General features: G+C 51.9%; 1 protein-coding gene across 17 annotated transcripts in view; it reads left to right on the forward strand.

Moving 5' to 3' along the window:
* Positions 1–17,500, forward strand: part of EBF3 (EBF transcription factor 3) — a 117,641-nt gene that overhangs the window by 64,163 nt on the left and 35,978 nt on the right. For 12 of the 17 annotated variants that reach the window (XM_073793799.1, XM_033842499.2, XM_033842503.2 and 9 more), the window contains exons 7-8: positions 13,253–13,334; positions 17,170–17,314. In XM_073793799.1, the coding sequence (XP_073649900.1) occupies positions 13,253–13,334; positions 17,170–17,314 (227 nt within the window). The remainder of the gene's footprint in view (positions 1–13,252; positions 13,335–17,169; positions 17,315–17,500) is intronic. The other 5 variants (XM_073793801.1, XM_033842505.2, XM_033842506.2 and 2 more) reach the window with 1 other exon arrangement.

The raw sequence follows: 17,500 nt of genomic DNA on the forward strand, positions 1-17,500 counted from the left end.
AAAGGATACTCAGAAGTGGGCTGTGGGCCCCCGAGCTCTGTGGGGCTCCAAACTAGAGGCCACAGAGCCACAGGGGTGGCACAGAGCCTGCTGGGGACCCCGTATCCCTGCAGATGTCACCGTGAGTCTGACTCAGAGCTAATTGCAGGTAGTCATTTAACCGACTTCTGCAAAAATGGTTGTAACTATGGAGGGGAAAACACAACAGTCATTCTCGTGAAGAGCAGCCTCAGGACAAAGACAGAGAATAAAAAATGTCTTTTGTATTTACTTGAAACAAATGAATGGTATCAGGTGAAAAATATCTGTCTGTGCTTGTTCAGATTTAAGGCCGACAAATTTGCACCTTATTTCAATTTCCTGCGTGCACTGGAGGAAGTGCGAATAGCTTATTCAGAGGCAGATTAATGCAAAAGAGCTGAGGGGGGACATAAATCTACAGGCAGTGACTTGTACCATCATGTAAGTGTAATGATTATCAAACTGGAATCAGGGCTCCGAGTATCAGCTTAACACAGAGAAAATTTGCTTGATGTGAGAGTATTACAGCTGTGCTATGCTATATCCATATACTGTGACTAAATTTTATAGTTCATGAAGCATATTAGTATTACACTATATCCTGGTACATTCAAAAGGTGATTTCCATTTAGATGCTCATTTTTCATGAAGATAAATATGACATGAATCATAATTTCCCTGAAGTCAATATTACAAATAATAAAATACTCAGGCAGGCAAGTTGAGGAATGACAGTAATGTTTTCCATTTGTATGGTAAGTGACGAACCTTGTGGCCTATCAGGTAACAAATTGAATGTTTAATCTTTCTCCATGCAGATTGAGGAAGGCAAAGGAGCAGCGGTCTCACAACAAATTGAGAGTTCTCTGGTGGCTCGTGGAGTATCAGCTATTTTGCCTTTGGAGGCCAATAGAGGGTGTCAGCAGAGCTTTGTCAAAATATATCACGAGCATGAAGTTGTAAAATTGCAATTTACAACAAAAAGACTTTGGGATGACGGGCAAATCTTAGGCATGCTAAATACATAGCAAATATTTAGAGAGGCTTTGTAAGCAATTTAAATATTGTTAGGGGAAGTTGCTTAGCATCTGTGGCGCATCCCAGAGGTACAGAAGGAAATGTATCCTATCAAACGGTAAATAGTCTAGTCCAAATGATAAAAATATTCCTCAGCGACCAAGCTGATGGAGTTAAAACTAATAGGTTGAAGGTGGCTTCCAGCCGTGTCCCAAGTCAGGCCGGCCCTCCTGCGAGACACACCTCTCGGTGTCTTGGCGCCGGCCGCGGGGCATCATCTTTGCTGATTTGTCCTCAAATTTTGGAGTCCCTCCGGGCCTCGGGGAGGCCGGGGCGGCGGCCGTTGTTTCTCTGATCTCCGTGCTGTTGGCGCGAGGCGGGGTCAGTGCCACGCAGGAGCCCGGCGTGACCCTCCAGGCCACGGTTCAGGAGCGCTTGTAGTGCACGGCCGGGGGGTGTTCCTTTTGTTAAAGGTTCTGTTGTATATTAATTTTAAGTTGCAGTGTCTGCACTACAAGATGACGCCACTAGCATTTTGATTAAGGATTTTATACATGAAAAAATTTTCATTATCTGAGTTCCCGGAGCCCTCCCGATTGGTTGGCTGCCTGACCCGCAGCTGTGTCTCGGAGTGCCGGGGTGGCGCAGGGGCGGGAAGGGGTGCCCCGCGCCGTAGTCTTTGCTGCGGGAGCAATTAACGGGGCTTTTGACTCTCGGGGAAGTCAAGACTCTTCATGAGCAGAAAGAGGCAACGGCACTTCAGTGGATTTTGCTCATTTTCTCTCTGTTTCAGGAGAGTGAAGACAGCACGTGGCATCTGAGTGAGCGCGTCTGAGGGCGTCAGAGGCAGGGCTGGCCCCTGTGCCCTCTGAGCCTTGCAGGCTGCCTTTTCAGCACATGGGGCAAAGCCAGGGGGAGAGAAGTTAAGGAATATGTCTGACTTTTTGCTTCTTTCTTTTAAAAAAGAAATTAATTCAATTAATTCATCCTGTCACTTTCCTTAATTCTTTTGACGTCTGCTCAAATTAAGGGTGAGGATATCTAGTCGTGAAAAGGTGAAGGAAAGCTTTGCTGTGTCTTTTTTTTTTTAGAATTTTTTTTTCTACAGCACGTTCTTATTGGTTATCTATTTTATATATATTAGTGTATATATTGTCAATCCCAATCTCCCAATTCATCCCACCAGCGAGCTTTGCTGTATCTTTTCTTATCAGATGAGGAAAGGGAAATGTTTGTGAAACTCACCAGGGGTGTGCTTCTGGCGTTTAGCTCCGGGGGTGGGGGGTGCTGCGCTGCAGAGGCCGTGGGTGGGTGTGGACAGAGCCCTCTGACCATGAAGTCCTCTGGAAGAGTCAGAGAGTGAGCTGGGCTGACCCAGCTCAGAGGAAGGTTGGTCCCAAGTTTGTTTGCATCCCGGCAGCACCGGGGCATCTGCCTGCTCCCCACTGACGCCGCCATGAGAAGCCCTCTAGTGGGGACCGGCGGTACTGCGGGCCTCTCTGACATCAGCACCAATATTGTCCCTCTGGACCCCCAGCTCAGTGTGGAGCCCGCCCCAGTAGGAGGGTAGTGAAGTGGGGGGTCAGAGGGGCGTTCGGGGGCTTCCTTGGGGGTCCCGAGCACAGTGATGGGAACACGCTGGCCTGTCCACGTGCCCGGGCTGGACAGCAGGCAGAGGGGACACACCGCGTCCTTTGCAGAGAGCAGGCAGGGCCTTCCTGAGGATGCTAAGCTGCCTCGTCGGGATGGATGCTGGTTCTGTCAGCTTAGCCTCTTGGAGAGTTGCAGTTGAGCAGAACAAGCAGAGTGGTGCTGCCTGGAGGCCACCTCCACTCCTAGGGCTGCAGGGGGAGGTGGAGCCACTTTTCCTGGCCCATGTTTTCTGCTGTCACTCCCCCAGCCCACACTGTGCCGTCTGTAGGGTCCTGTGTACTCTCTGCTCACACTGGGGTTTTGATCATTCTCTACCTTTTTTTTTTGTAATTGCAGAATCATAAAATATTTTAATTTCAAGGTTAGCAATTTTCTCTTGCATACTTAATTTATAATTAGCTGGTTTATAAACCTGTTCTGTGAATATAATTTTACTGTTGCCAAATGTTCTTCATGAATAATTAAGGGCAAATCCCTATTTATCAAATTATTAATATACCTAATAGCCTTGTTTTCATAAACAATGCATTGGAGTTGGATTTAAAGAAAATCCTTCTCTGAGGGATCTGGTGTTTGGTTTCCACCACAGTGAGGACCCTCTCGGGGTGTCTGCACAGAGGGACACTTGTGCTGTGTTGATGTCACAGCCCCCGGCCTTCTTTCCTCCACAAAAGCCCAGGTATCAGTAGCTGGACAAACACAATGGCCATTCACCAGTGGGACTGGCCTCCTCGGCCTTGTGAACAATGTTGTTATTTGTTCCTAGCAGTTCAGGAGCATTTTTTGGAGGAAATGTAACAGATGAAACCATCCTTTCAGCCTTTTAAGATCTCTTTTGCCATAATCCTACCCCCATTAGCAGGGTACCGCTTTTCAAAGCGAGGAGAGCAACTTTTGCGTGCGAGTTTGGACATAAAGAGCCGTAGTCCCGGCCCTCCTGTGAGGTGACCTGGATCCTGTAGGGTTCAGGTCCAGAAGACAGAGGCAGAGCGCAGAACGTGCTTCACCTGGGAAGGAAATGAAAACTCAGGCGGGGAGTTGGGGCGGTGAGGGTAACGCTCACCGGGCTCACGCGGCCCCGCCTACCTCAGCTCTCTTCAGTTTCATCCAGGACAACAGAGCTGTTTTTTCCCCTTGGACCGGCATCCAGATCACCTGCTCACCAGTGGAAGGTTCCCAGCTGACGCCTAGCAATAGTTTGAACAACTGAAACAATAAGCAAGCCCACCATGCTAGTTCAGAACTATGCACTTAACATCAGACTCGTGGGCTGTATCAGTCAAGGGTCTCCGGCCTCCCTGCCGGGCGTTTTAGGGGCCGAGCATCTCTCGGGAGCGTGGGAGCCGGCAGCCCCGGCCAGGCGAGGGGTGGGGGTGGGGGTGGGGTGGGGGAGGCTTTTTTGTGTTCGCTGATTACCATCCGCTGGGTTTCCAGTCCACAGCCTGGAAGGAGATGAGGGCCGCGCTTCTCTGTTCTTGGGGCTGCCATGTGTGAGCCCCTTGCCATGTGTGTGCGACGCCGTGTGTGTGATTCATTCCAGAGCAGTTTTAGTCCTCATAAAATATTCATTTTGCTTGTGCAGGGCCCTGTAATTGCCGTCTCTCACCCTGAATTATTTATGCCTTGCACAGGCTGACAAGGCTTTGCCATGCGGCCCTAGATGAATCAGAAACACGGGTCTTTGCTGCCAACAGCATCATAGTTTCACAAAACATGGCACCGGCGTCACTCCGGGCCGCCTCATCTCTAAATCCAGCTTTTCTTGATTTGACATTTTCTTTGCTCTTCCATTGTCTTAGGCAGGCAGAGAGGTTGCCTCTTAACTCGAAGCAGCAACCTTTCTCGCTCGCATGATAGCCGCTGTGCTCGAGACGGCTGATGTATCTTTATTGCCCTTACTTTTCTCTTGCTCGGTAACAAGACAGTGCTTGGGCCCACTTTAAAGCCATATATTATACATTAGCGATAAAGTGATGCAAATAGTCCTGAATACTCTTCAAACAGACAGTGGAGATCAGCCCGGGTCTGACTGCTTGTCACAAAAACAGAAAATAAAAGGTGACTGGGAACTTGGGCCGAGCCGCCCGCTCCCGGCTGTGGGCTGCACGCAGGCCCGGCCTGAGGGTCCCAGGTGGGGCGGGCGAAGCGATGCGGGCTCCCCACTCTCAGCATCGTACGTGCGTCTCTTCAGCATCCAGCCTCTTCCCCAGCCCGGGCTCGCCCCGACATCTCCGCCTTGCAGCCGGGCGCCCGCCAACGGGTATTTCCTTGTGTTTCTGCGGTGCAGCCTGAGAGCGCCTTTCTGGCCAGGGGGGGACACGGGTGTGCGCGATCCCTGCACACCAGGACGCGGGCACTTAGAACGCACCACGTCCAAATATTTAGGGAAACCACGTATCACGAACGCGGCGCTGGCAGGATGGAGTGAAACTCCTCCACGAACGTTTCCAAACTGGAGCAAAGACACCCAGTCGGCTCTGAGTGTCAGGAGCTCCTGTTTCCAAGCCGAGACAATGACAACCTGCAGCAATTCCAGTGCAAAATTCCCACGTGACGAAGGGCTCCAGGAAAGAGAACCTGTGCAATAATATTCGCACACAGGGCTGTACGGAGGCGTGGGGAGCTGGGCAGGCGGGACCGTGATCTGAACACCTTGGTTCTTCCCCGAGCCACAGAAAGGGCGTAATTTACGGCTCCTGGCTCATCAACAAAGGGAGGGGAAGAGGGAAGGCTCGGTGCTGTTTCAAGTAATGGATGACCCGGACACACATTTCTCTTGTATTTGTTGACACGCAGGAGTAATGAAGGTAAAGCTTTGCACACATGTGCCCCTCATTAAGCTGCATTACCTGCATTAAAACTAATAATTGCCACTGAGAGCTGGGCTCCCATTAATCATTTATAATGTTTTAATAAGTTTTTAATCAGGACCTAAAAGGCTAGAGAGGCCGGCGTAGGCAGGTTCGACACTGGTGTCCTGTGTGCACGCACAGGCCTGATTTAAAATGTGATTTTTTTTTTATTAATAATTCAGCCCACGAAGATGATGGTTCTTAATTAAGCAAGCTGGCATGGACTAGGAAAACGTGTGTCTGAATAGGAAAACACGAACAAGGTCTCTCCCACTTGGAGATTGGGGGGGGGAAATAAACCCCAAACAAAAAAACCTCGTGTTTGTTTTGAGGATGCTCTCCGCTGCCGACAGAAATCAGAGTGGCAAGAAGGGCGATCCCCTTATCTTCAGCTCCCTCCGAACGCACGCCCGTTCGGTGGGAGAGGTTTGAAACCCTAAGTTCGGATAAGCATAGGCACTTAATCTCTGCACACGAAGTCTCTGTAAAAGTCTCCCCTGGAGCTGGCAACAAGTCAGGGGGTGCATCTGATGTGAGACAAGTGATGCTGGCATTTTTCTTAAATAAGGAGCTTCGTGATCAGAGCTGGCAAATAGAGAGCAGTGTCCAGAGGGAGTGAGGAAGCTGTTTTAATGAGCCCGCAGCGAAAGACAAAATACAGACTGATTGACAGGGCGAATGATCTGCTGGGGAAATAATGTCAATGCCGCATCGCCCATTAGAAATAGAGAAATAGGTAAAGGGGGAGAAAAGAAAGATAGGCACTTGAAACAAGAACCCTGGTGTAAATATAGCGCACTTCACATTTCTTTTGTGTTGTGCGGTTGACTTCTTTTAAACAGATAACCTTATCAAAACTATCATGAGCTATCAGGAACAGTTACAGAAAATACTAACTAGAATCCTGACAGCAAGCCAGGGAGGGTAACGGAAAAGCGCAGAGCTTGGGCACGCATTCGCTTCGAGAACGTCTACCTGGGTTTTACTTATCTGAACACATTAAAGCCACCCAGAAAAGTTTAATGCGAGTCGTACCCGTTTCTCCAGAAGGAGGGCTCGGCAGGATCTGTCATGGGCGTGGAGATGGAACTGGCCGGCAAAGCTATTAAATCCCATCAGATCTCCTTGGCATCATTTTAATGAGAATCATTGCACAAGTACAAGATCACGGTATCTGCAAGTGCCTCTTGACAGCCGCTGCTGAAATTGTGATGAAACGAAAAACCATTATAGCAGAAATTTAGCGATAAGGCTCTTCGGAGGGACGGTGGGGCCTGGCGTGGCTGTGGACCTCGAAGGGTTAATTTTCTAAACCTAATAATGTTCGATAGTGAGGTATTTGTCAGGAGATAAAGAAGTGATAGAATCTGGGAAGTGGGTCCCTTGGCGATTGTAGTACAAATATTGTTAATGCGGTGTGGTTACTACAGCGAGGGAAAGTAAAATAGCCCCGGTCCACTAGAGACAGCCTCTGCTACAGTAGAGCAGGAACCTCCAGACAAAGGCCAGTAATTGTTGAACCGCGAGTCAAGCCGTGGATATCTTCAAATCCCCCTCCATCTGCATTTACATGCAGGATATCATGCGTGCCGGGGGACGGCGCCCACGGGGACCAGGGACCCGCAGTGGGGAGCCGGGCAGCCCCAGCCCTCTTGCCCGGGAGGGAGGCCCCTCACAAAGGCCATCTGGGCCCAGCTGTAAAATTCAGCCCCGTCCCCCGCCCCGGCCCCTTCCTGATGACGTCATGCAGGCACTACAAGTATATGCGACCCATAACTTGAAATGCACAAGGATTTAATAAGTCTGGTGTTAAAGCAATTTGTCATGGCGTATTTGAAGAATAAATCAGACTAATGGAGCAGATTTTCCCTCCCGCATGGCATTACAGGACGTGAGCCCAGTCATAGCTAATGGCAGGAGTGGGAGAAAAAGAGAGGCCTGACATTAAGACCCTCGCAGTTTGGAAATCCGATACGTATTGACCTGTGTACTATCTCAGTGCACAGATCTGATGTCAGCAGAGTGTACTCGTGTATAGGAACTGCTCATTACAGGTTTTCTGAAGGAAGCACATTGTCTCTGAGCCCCAGAAGCCGATCGGCTAGGATTGCTCAGTAATCAATACCGCAGCGACTGATGGCCCGGCGCACACCACAGCTGCGGCCACTGCTCTCAGGGACTTCCCAGTAATTAGCCGGGACTGGGAGGCAAGCACTCCACCACCGGTCACTTCCTTATCAGTCAGGGAAAAGTCTCTTAAAGGCTCTATCTTTTAATTTGACTCTTTCGCTATTTCCCTTCAAGAGGGCAGTAGCGGCCCCAGCGACCGACACCCCGAGAGGGGCCGCTGCCCTGTGGGCCTTCTCGTCCCTTTGGACGGGGACCTCCTCGCTGTGGTGGCGAATGGAAGCGAGGTGGGCGGCACACGAAGTTACCCGCTTTCAAAAGGGGAACGGCTCAGCGGTGTTCAGCCCGGTCGCAGGGCTGTGCAGCCACCACCGTCTCCTTCCGAACATTTCTGTCACCCCCCAAAAGGAGACCCCGTGCCCATCAGGCACTTCCCCAGCCCCGCAGCCCCTGGCGGCCACCAGAGGGTGGCGACTTTCCCAGCTGCGTCTTCTGGCCGCTTCTCTCTACTCACTCTTCCTTGTCAAGGTTATTAGTACGAAAAGAGCCTCCTGGACTTGCGTCCTGGATGCGGTCACTAAAGACGTGGGGGCTCGATCAGGAATGGGGTCCCTGCCCTCCCGGAACCCCGGAAGCTGTCAGCGCCGTGATTTACACACAAATGCTCTGGGAGTTTTGATGGGTGACGTGGAGGCCTATCCAGTGGCATTAGTTTGCTGGTTGTTAAGAGCTCAGCCTTAAGGTGGAAAATCGGGACCTCCAGCCCTGCCCCAGATACCAGTACTTTTCGACCCTGGACTCAGGTTTCCCACGTCACTTGTGATCGAGGGCCAGGAGAGGAGGCCGTGTCCGCTCGGACTGAGGCTGGGCTCACATGCGGGAGGGGCTGCTGGAAGCCGGAGCTCTGTCCTGGGTGTGCCCGTCACCCGTGCTCAGGGGGCCCACCTGGGTATCCCGGCTTGCAGCCTCATGGCCCTGAAGCTTGCGGTCACTCCTGTTTCCAAGCACCCGCAAGACCAGGCCCCGAGACAGTCTAAAACTCGACAGTTAGAAAAGTTTTTTTAAATCTCTGCATATAGTGTTTCCTGAGATGCTGCGTGCGAATAGGTAGTTGCAGACATGTGATAGCCACATGCAAAGGACAGCCGTTGTGACAGCTCCAAGTTTCCTTTTTCTCCTCAGTCACCAGGGTGCGCACGCCAAGCCCACTGCATTTCTAAGGAGACAATCCATTTCTCCTTTGACCAGAGGGAAAGAAATCATTATGACATGATTAGTGGCTTCGGCTAGGTGAGGAACGGCAGTGGCAGGGAAGGCGGCGAGGATGAGTGGTATTAATTACCTAACGCTTGCTGGCAAGATAATTTTATCAGTGATTTGGCCATTGGTAAGTTGCAGCTTTGGGTAAGAGTGGGCAAGTTCTTAGCTACTGGAAACAGGAGGGAAGGGGCCGGTGTCAGAGGAGATGCATCTCATCAGCTTTTCTCTGACAAACCAAATTCATTCCTTATGTAATTGATAACGGCCTTGGCCAATTACTTCACACATTACAATACACAGAGGCCCCCTTTACAGGTTTTGCAGGGCTGTAATTAGCGATGCTAATACCCCCTTTATTGGCCCTAATATTGCTCAGCACCTTTTGCCATCCTGGAACCCACTAGAGCCCCATGGCCTGTCAGGACCGCTGATTATTGAGAAGGATAGCTTTAATCAAACATAATTGCAGTTAATTTTTCTCTCCTGCTCTCTGTTGCCAGCGTCTAATGCCACGGACTCCTTGATATTCCATTAAATTACAATTAAACAGCCTCCTTTGTTTCTGATTGTCCTGAACAACACCACAAAGTTCTGTAGCCGCTTACAGGAGAGTGTTTGGTCCTAATTGCCTGCTGGCCCACAAAGGGCCAATTTACACAATACCCATGTAGAATTTAAACAGTTCATAATGTAATGGCTATTACACAGGAGCCTAACACTACAATTAAAATGATTTTCATCAGATAGAGAAGCCCTGGTTAATCAGCTTCATAAAAGTAAATATAAATGAACTAATTCATAGCTTAAACACACAGAAGGGGAGCAGACTTTGAAATCCGTTACTGAGGTGAGGGCTCGCCCCTTATTGCGTGATAAGCCCCCGGAGTGGGCTCCAGCTAACACGGTCAGTCCTGCTGTTCGAGCCCCGCTGAAGGTGCCCGTGTCCTGCCGCTGAGCACTTCGGGGGGCACTGGCATTATTGGGGAGGATGCTGGCACAAATGCCACCGAGACCAAACTGAACTTTCTGCTGAGCATAACTGTCCCTGCAGAAGGGAGGGCGGCCTTGGGGTCTCCAGCTCAGGCTCAAGCTCTCAGTGTCTGGACCCAGCAGCTCTCCCACCCCTGCCTCCCAGATAGAGGGCCCCTGGGCTCATCTTCACAGGATGCCCCAGAGTCGGGAGAGGCAGCCTGTTGTTACCAGCTCTCCTAAGAGCGAAGGAGATCACCCACGTGGCTTCTCTGCTGATCCCCGCGCGCCCTAAAAGAGGAAACCTGACTTCCAGAGTAATGAGATCACACCTTTCCCCCTTCTAATCGCTGCTGAGAACTTTCCAGGATTTTGTGCGCCGTTTCCGACCGGAACGTTACTGGGGAGTTCCGACTGATGTGTAGCCGTTTGCCCTGAGCTGCTGCTTCCCCTCCTGCCTGGGAGAAACAAGTAAATAAAGCCCATATTTCAAGCTTGATTTACTCTGGTACCTACTGTGAAAGATGATGACTCTTTAGGGAAATAAAGACAGGGTCAGGGAATTAGTGTACATAATGGTCATTTTGATGATGGGCCAACAGATGCAGCCGGGAGCACACTGTACACAATTAAGCGTAATGTACTAATGACAGGTTAGAGTTTTTATCGCCTCTTTGCCATCGAGCAGCAAATCCATGGTTAGCAGTAATAAAGAGTTTATTGGTGTTGAAGCCAAAGATTTTCTGACATAGGAAAGATTTTTCCTTTCATAACAAGAGTATTAAATCCTCTGTGTACCAGACTCTAGAAGTGAGATATGTAAAGTGCCTGTCAGATAGTTCTTAGAAAAAAAGCCAATTAAAGGGTAATTGAGTAAAGGATGAGAACCACCGTTTGACTTCCCGCGTCCGCGTTCCTTCCTCACCCTACCCGCACGCCCCAAGGCCCGCGAGCCCTCGCTAGCAGAGGCACACGCTCGCCCCGGACGTGACGGTGCGCGGGGTCGGGAGCCACGCGCTGGCTGGACCGTGCCGCCCGCCTCGAGGAGGCCTGATTGGATCCTCGAGGAACCAAAATGAGGGTGAACGCTAAGCGCAAGGCTCCTCTCCCTCCATAAGGGCCCAACCTGCGTCCGTTCCCGCGCACGTTGGGCCTTATTTCGTTTGTGTAATTGGGGCCCGAGTGCCCGGGAGGGATCCTGCTCTATAGGGCCGTACGCTCCAGACCTGCAGGTCTTTCTAAGTCCTCGCGCTGCTTTTTGAGAAACTTTGAAAAGAATCCTACCGTTGCCTACGCACCCAAAACGTGTAAGTGTGTGTGTGCGTGCACACACACCCAGCTGCTCCGGAGTTGACCCCGAGATGCTCGGGGTGGTGAGGGGGCCCAGCGCCCAACTCTGCCCATTTCTGCAGCTGGCGGTAGTGAAGGCCCACGGGGGCCGGGCCGCTCACGCCTACAGTGACCATGCCCGGCGAGGGCCGTTCAGGCTCAGTGCCCGCTCTGCTCTCCGGGAGGTGAAAGGGTGAGAGCTGGCTAAAAAGACATCACGGAATTTAAAGAAACCTCCTCTGGCGGGGGCAGAAATCAGAGCGCACGAAGGCTCCCCCCGTCGGCTCCGTGCAGATGAGCGGCTCCGGCCGGCGCCTGCCTGGAGATTAGCTGGGTGGTAACGTGAGGCGTAATTGCGCCATGTGGCTGCCCCCAAAGTGAGAACCTAATTGCCTGACAGGACGATAACTTCGTGCCGCCCTCACCTTGTTAGGCCCTCACGCGGTTGGGCGCAGGGTGGCCGCAGGTGCACTTCATTTCCCTCGCTGCGGAGTGCGTGGGGCTTAATTGCACCGTGGTTGTTAGAAATTGGTGGGTGGACGGCCGGGCAGCCTCCTGTATGCTGACGGCAGATGGTGTTCAGAGGCGCGGCGAGCTAAGTGTATAGGTGAGGCGAGTTAATAAAAGATGTAAATTCTGGCCTAAAATAGTGAGGCCGTGCGGGCTGTAAGGAAATTTAATTCAGTGGCCACTATTCTTTTTCCCATCCGTCGGCTTTTCCTCTGCCCCGGTGGAAAGTCGTCCAGGGTATGTTGGGAATGCAGCTGGAGACGTGCATCTCGGTCTCCCAAATCTTTGTATTTTCTGATATGATAGTCAGCCGCAAGGAACCTTGACTGTCGGCTTGAAGTCAGGGAAGTCGCGTGAAACTTCATAAAAAATGAGTCATCAACCAGTAGGACAGAGGATACTTGGAAAGAAGATAGAGGAGACGTTTGTCGATAGCCTCGTGGACAGGGTGTCAGCCCAGAGGCCCCAGGACGCGGGCGGCCTTCTCCAGACGAGCCGAGCTGGTGCAGGGCCGAGACCCCCTGTTCTCCCGCGGCTGGCGGTGCAGCCAGGCCTCCCTGGGTCCACGCGTTCCTGTTGTGAGCCAGAGCTTCCATGTTTGTCACAGAGCACGCGGGAATGGGGAGGACAAGGTGATGATGTTTCTGTCACAGCATCTCAACGCTCTGTCAGGACCCCTGAAACGTCATGCTTCAGAACAAGGCCAGGCCTTGGCGGGAAGCAGAAACAGCTCTGCAACTAGCCTCCCCTCCAACCAGGGCAGCGCCTGGTCCCCTCCCCCTAAGCGACGGTTTCCTTGCCTCATGGTGGGGGGGGTAGGGGGGGGCCTTGATCGGTCCCTTAAACCACACGTAGGTCCCTTAAAACCAACGACTTCATAGAAGTTGTTGCTGCCCTTGAAACAGCACCCCAGATCTTCTCTTAAGAGTCATACCTATTGTAACTTGAAAAGCCCACCTTTAAAATCGTGTTTACCTAGGCAGTGATGGTCCCTGGGCTTGAGTTGCCAGGTAGAATTCAGCACGTCCAGTTAAATTTGAATTTCGGAGAAACAATTTGTTTTTTTACGGTAGGTATGCTTTGGGACAGGCCTAGCCTAAAAAATTATTCGTTGTTTATCTGAAATTCAAATTTAACTAGGCATCCTGTGTTTTTATTTGCTGAAGCTGGCAGCCCTCTCTGGGGTGGACAGGTCCCCAGTGATTAATGGTCGTGCAAAGATCCAGGTGAGAAATGGCCAATTTAAGTCACGGTTGTTATGATAAAGCTTGGAAACCCCCAGTGTCCAGGCAAATGTAAGTCACCGCTTCCTTGTGTGGAGATCTTCCACAGTGGCCAGTGGACCCAGAGGTGCCTGCCTGGCCTCTCCGAGTTCTCTCTCTCTCCCTATCGCCCCCTACGGGGCAGCCAGCAGGTGGTATGGGGGTCGGCTCCCCATGCAAGAGTGTCTTTCAAAAAAAGTCTGTCTTTTGTCTGATAACCCTAACGAATGTCCATTTTTTGTATTTTTATAGATTCTTTCTAAAGTTTTTCCTCAAGTGCAATCAGAACTGTTTGAAGAATGCAGGCAACCCTCGGGACATGCGAAGATTCCAGGTACACGATTCTGGACCGCGGTCCGGACTTAACACTGTGAAAGTTGAATTCCCCGAAGTTGCAATTGTTCGGAAACCAACCTTTAGTTCTCAGGGGCTTTGGGTGCAAATGAGCCAGGATGGGCTCATTTAAGAACATTTAAATCGAATGCTCTAGAAATGGTCTGGCACCCCAGTCCGCCAGAGTCGTGGAGCCCAGTCGTGGCCCGTGACCAAGTGAAGCTGGCTCTGGAAACGTGACCTGCGCTTTTGCTCTGATGACAGGGTGTGCCTCTGCCTCCTGGGGCAGTGCACACCGCCCTGGCCCTCTGTGTTGGGCGGCGGGGTACCCCGAAATCAGAGTGATCGGGGCTGTGGGTTAAGGTGGAGTCTGTCTTACATTCAATCATGGTGAGTCCGGTGGGTGTGTTTCAAAATGACTGTTTCAGGATTTTTGCAAGTAGAGTCCTCATAAGGTTAGCATCTCACTTCGTCTGTTTCCTCAGTTGCACCTTGCTCTTCATGCTTGTTCACTTGGTTAGACTTTGGAGCCCACGCTGAAGCTCTTCCTTAGGGATGGATTGATCTGTGGTAGGGGAGGACCGCTAGGTAATATATGGGGTGTACTCAGGACTGAGGGGGCTGCACCTGTTCCACGCAGGCCTCTACCAATTCCAGAATGTCTCCCCAGCTCAGCTTCCCTCCCCTGAGGCTGGGCTGTTCTCGCCTCCTTAATTCCACACCTCGGAGCTAGACCGCGTTCCTGAACCCAGGCTAGCGTTAGTCCTCTGGTTAGTTATCCTCAGATCAGAGGATTTCCTCTTGAGGAGAGGCGTGGAGAGCCAGTTGGGCTCAGGGATGAATTCTGAGGCAGTCATGGTCTTCTTGCCTTTGTTTGTGAACGACTAGGAGGTGACTTCGGGGTGAAGGGTGCTCAGCAAACATGATGGATTGTTTTGCTGATTTTAATTGTAAAAATATCTGGGCTGGGATCCAAAACCAGGTGGCTCCTGGTCCGTACCCACCAGAGAAGAATTTGGGAGCTCACTGCTAGGCTGGATGTTACCAAATACTTCTTCTGTGGGATTTAGGCTAGTTTACCATCAAATCACTCGAGGCTTTTTCTTAGAAATGTAAGTTATGCTTCAGTCTTCAGGCGAAATGTGACATCTGTCTTGACATCCAACCAACCAGTCAGAGCGGTGGAGCCGGTGGACCCGCCGACAGCCATGCCCTGACCCTGGGGGCGGCGTCTCTTGCAGACAGTGGGGCGGGCTTCCGCTCCTCTTGTGCGAGGCTTCACGTTGGTCCATCGAGCAGAGTGGAGGTCACACACTGGCTCGCCAGTGGCTGAGGCAGCGTCAGTCGCAGGTGGAGCCCGCAGTTACTAGAAGGACTTCCTCCCTCTCTTTAGCTAATCTCTCTGCCTCTCAGGAGGTTTAACTGGACTTAACACTAGATCAGGGCTTACACGACGTTTCCAGCGGGCACCACGATCTCAGCACCTTTCTGTAGGTGCACCGCAGGGCTGGCCCGGCCGAGAAACAAACACAGCTTGTCTGCTTTCTCTGCTCAGCTATGCTTTTCCCTTGGTGACTGACCTATATAGAGACGACGGAGCAAAGACAGTGTCCCTTTTTTTTTTCTTTCTTTTTTTTTTTTTTTGCGGTACGCGGGCCTCTCACTGCTGTGGCCTCTCCCGTTGCGGAGCACAGGCTCCGGACGTGCAGGCCCAGCGGCCATGGCTCACGGGCCCAGCCGCTCCGCGGCATGCGGGATCCTCCTGGACCGGGGCACGAACCCATGTCCCCTGCATCGGCGGCAGACTCTCAACCACGGCGCCACCAGGGAAGCCCGACAGTGTCCCTTTTTATTTTTATTTTTACCCTTTCTTGTTTCTTTAACTTTTCACGATCTAGGAACGTAAAGAGAATCAAGTCTGCAGCTCGGGGTTAGTCCTGTGTCTTTGCACCCCATTCAGGGGAAGTGTCGGTAGAGGTCCCCCTGCACCCAGGGCGGGGCCTGGTGGACAGGCTGCCAGGAGGGTGCCTTTGTGACCCCGGCAGCCCTGCGTCCCCTGCGTAGAGGCTGCCAGGCGAGTAGTGGCCCCAGAGTGGGGTCAGAGCCACCCCTGCTAGGGCAACGGAGATAGTTGAGAGAGATGATGCTGAGCCGTCTGAGCCTGGACCCGGGGATGCTGTGGTGGCTCTGACATTACTTTGAGGCCCAGAGGGGCCTGATGCTGTGGAGACTTTAACGATCTTGGCAGTGCCCACAGCCAGAGAGAGTCGTCTGGGAAGGTGTCCCCTTCCTTTGCGGGGCTGTGGGTGCAGTGGGTACTGGTCCTGCTTCACAGGCTTCTTGTGGGGCCTGAGATTTTTATAAAAATTCAGTTACTCCCAGATGTATTAACATATAAGTGTGCAGCTTTGCTTTTTAAAAAATCGTATTTATTTACAATCACTTTTATGTATCATTTTTTTCTTAACTAGTAGACTTCCTTTTTGAGAGCAGTTTTATTTAGGTTTACAGAAAAATTTCACAGGAAGTGAAGAATTCCCATGAGCCCCTGGCCTCCCCTCCCCCCGACTCTCCTCTGTTATTAGCACCTTGCATCGGTCTGGCTCGTCATTAACGGAGGTCCACTGTAGCTGTGGCTTTGAACTCACCATACGTGGCATGCCTTGACGTGTGCCCACCCTCCTGCCCAGCTTTTCTCCGTGGGGTCGTGGTTCTCTCGGTGGTACCAGCCCTCTCCACTGCCCAAACGTGGCAAAGAACCGGGCTCTCTCCACCCCAAATCCAGGCTCCGGCCCCCAGGTCCTGATGTAAGGCCCACACTGAACCTGCGCTCACATCTGTGCTACCCCAGCTATTCTGGAAATAATGCAGTATACAGACCCGCCTCTGTCCAAGGAAACGCTCAAGGCCAGTGTAATTTCCTAGTTCCTGGGTCCGTGAGGTGGGGGGTGCCAATTCTGGGGTGCTTGTTCCAAGCTCCCCTGGGAGGACGTCTGGGGTCCTCAAGGCCGTCCCTGCCAGTGTGACTTCCTTTTTTACTTCTGCGAAGCACTGAGCATGTGGGGGAGCCCGGCCCCCATCTCTTCCCCGGCCACCCCCACCCCGAACCTGGACCTCAGGGCCGCGCCTTTCCCTCCCACAGGATCACACTCCCTTGGTAGAGCAGGTGCTAGCCATCCTCGCCATCCTTCACCATGAACTTGAGAAAGGGCACTTTCCCTGCACTGAAACCATTTTATTCCTATTCAGCTCGGCCTTTTCAGATGCAAAAACGTTCATTACCAGATGTTGGACGTAATTGTGACATTGACCCAGGGATCATCTGATGCTAGGATGTGGGTAGCAGAAGGAGCTTCTGATTTATGAAGCCTTTTTTTTGGGAGGGGGGCAACTCTGAATCCTCACAACTCTTCCAGGAAGGACAGTCTCCAGTGAACTCATTTTAATTAGATAAACTATCTCATCAATATGTGAACAGATCAATCAAAATAGCTTTAAAGTGAGTGGCTGGAGGGGTGTCTCTGAAGCTAATGGTGAGAAGAGTATTTCTGTGGATTGAATTCACTTGTTAGCATAACAGGAGATTAAACTGTAATTAGCGCAGCGGGTCTGGAAGAGAAGCAGTCAGTCGTGAGTCACAGCAAAACTGCCCACACACCCCATCAGCCAAAAACGCTGTGCGCGCACGTGGCCTCGAGGGGGATCCGGGAGCAGGAGTGGGTGCCCGGCTCGAGACCTTGGGGGCTGGCTTGCCGGGCACCCCTGAAGGGGCCTGACACCTGGCAGGGCCCCGCCTCCACCTCCGACTCCGGTTTCACCTGCGCTTGTCTCTGCAGGTTGTCGTGTCGACCACGGTCAACGTGGACGGCCACGTGCTGGCCGTGTCTGACAACATGTTTGTGCACAACAACTCCAAACATGGGCGGCGGGCCCGCCGCCTGGACCCGTCAGAAGGTACGGCCCCTTCTTATCTGGAAAATGGTAGGCACATGCTACATGCCTTCTTTTTAATTTGCGATGCTTCCTTTTCTCTGTGCCATCCTTTCTGTTGATTCACGCCCAGTTGCTCCCGCCAGGCCCCCTCGCGGGTCAGACCCCCGTCCCTGGGACAGAGCCCCCCGTCCCTGGGACAGAGCCCCCCGCCCCGGCGTCCCTCTCCCCTCCCTC

The sequence above is a fragment of the Tursiops truncatus genome, chromosome 16 (genome assembly GCF_011762595.2).
Source record: "Tursiops truncatus isolate mTurTru1 chromosome 16, mTurTru1.mat.Y, whole genome shotgun sequence".
Lineage (NCBI taxonomy): Eukaryota > Metazoa > Chordata > Mammalia > Artiodactyla > Delphinidae > Tursiops > Tursiops truncatus.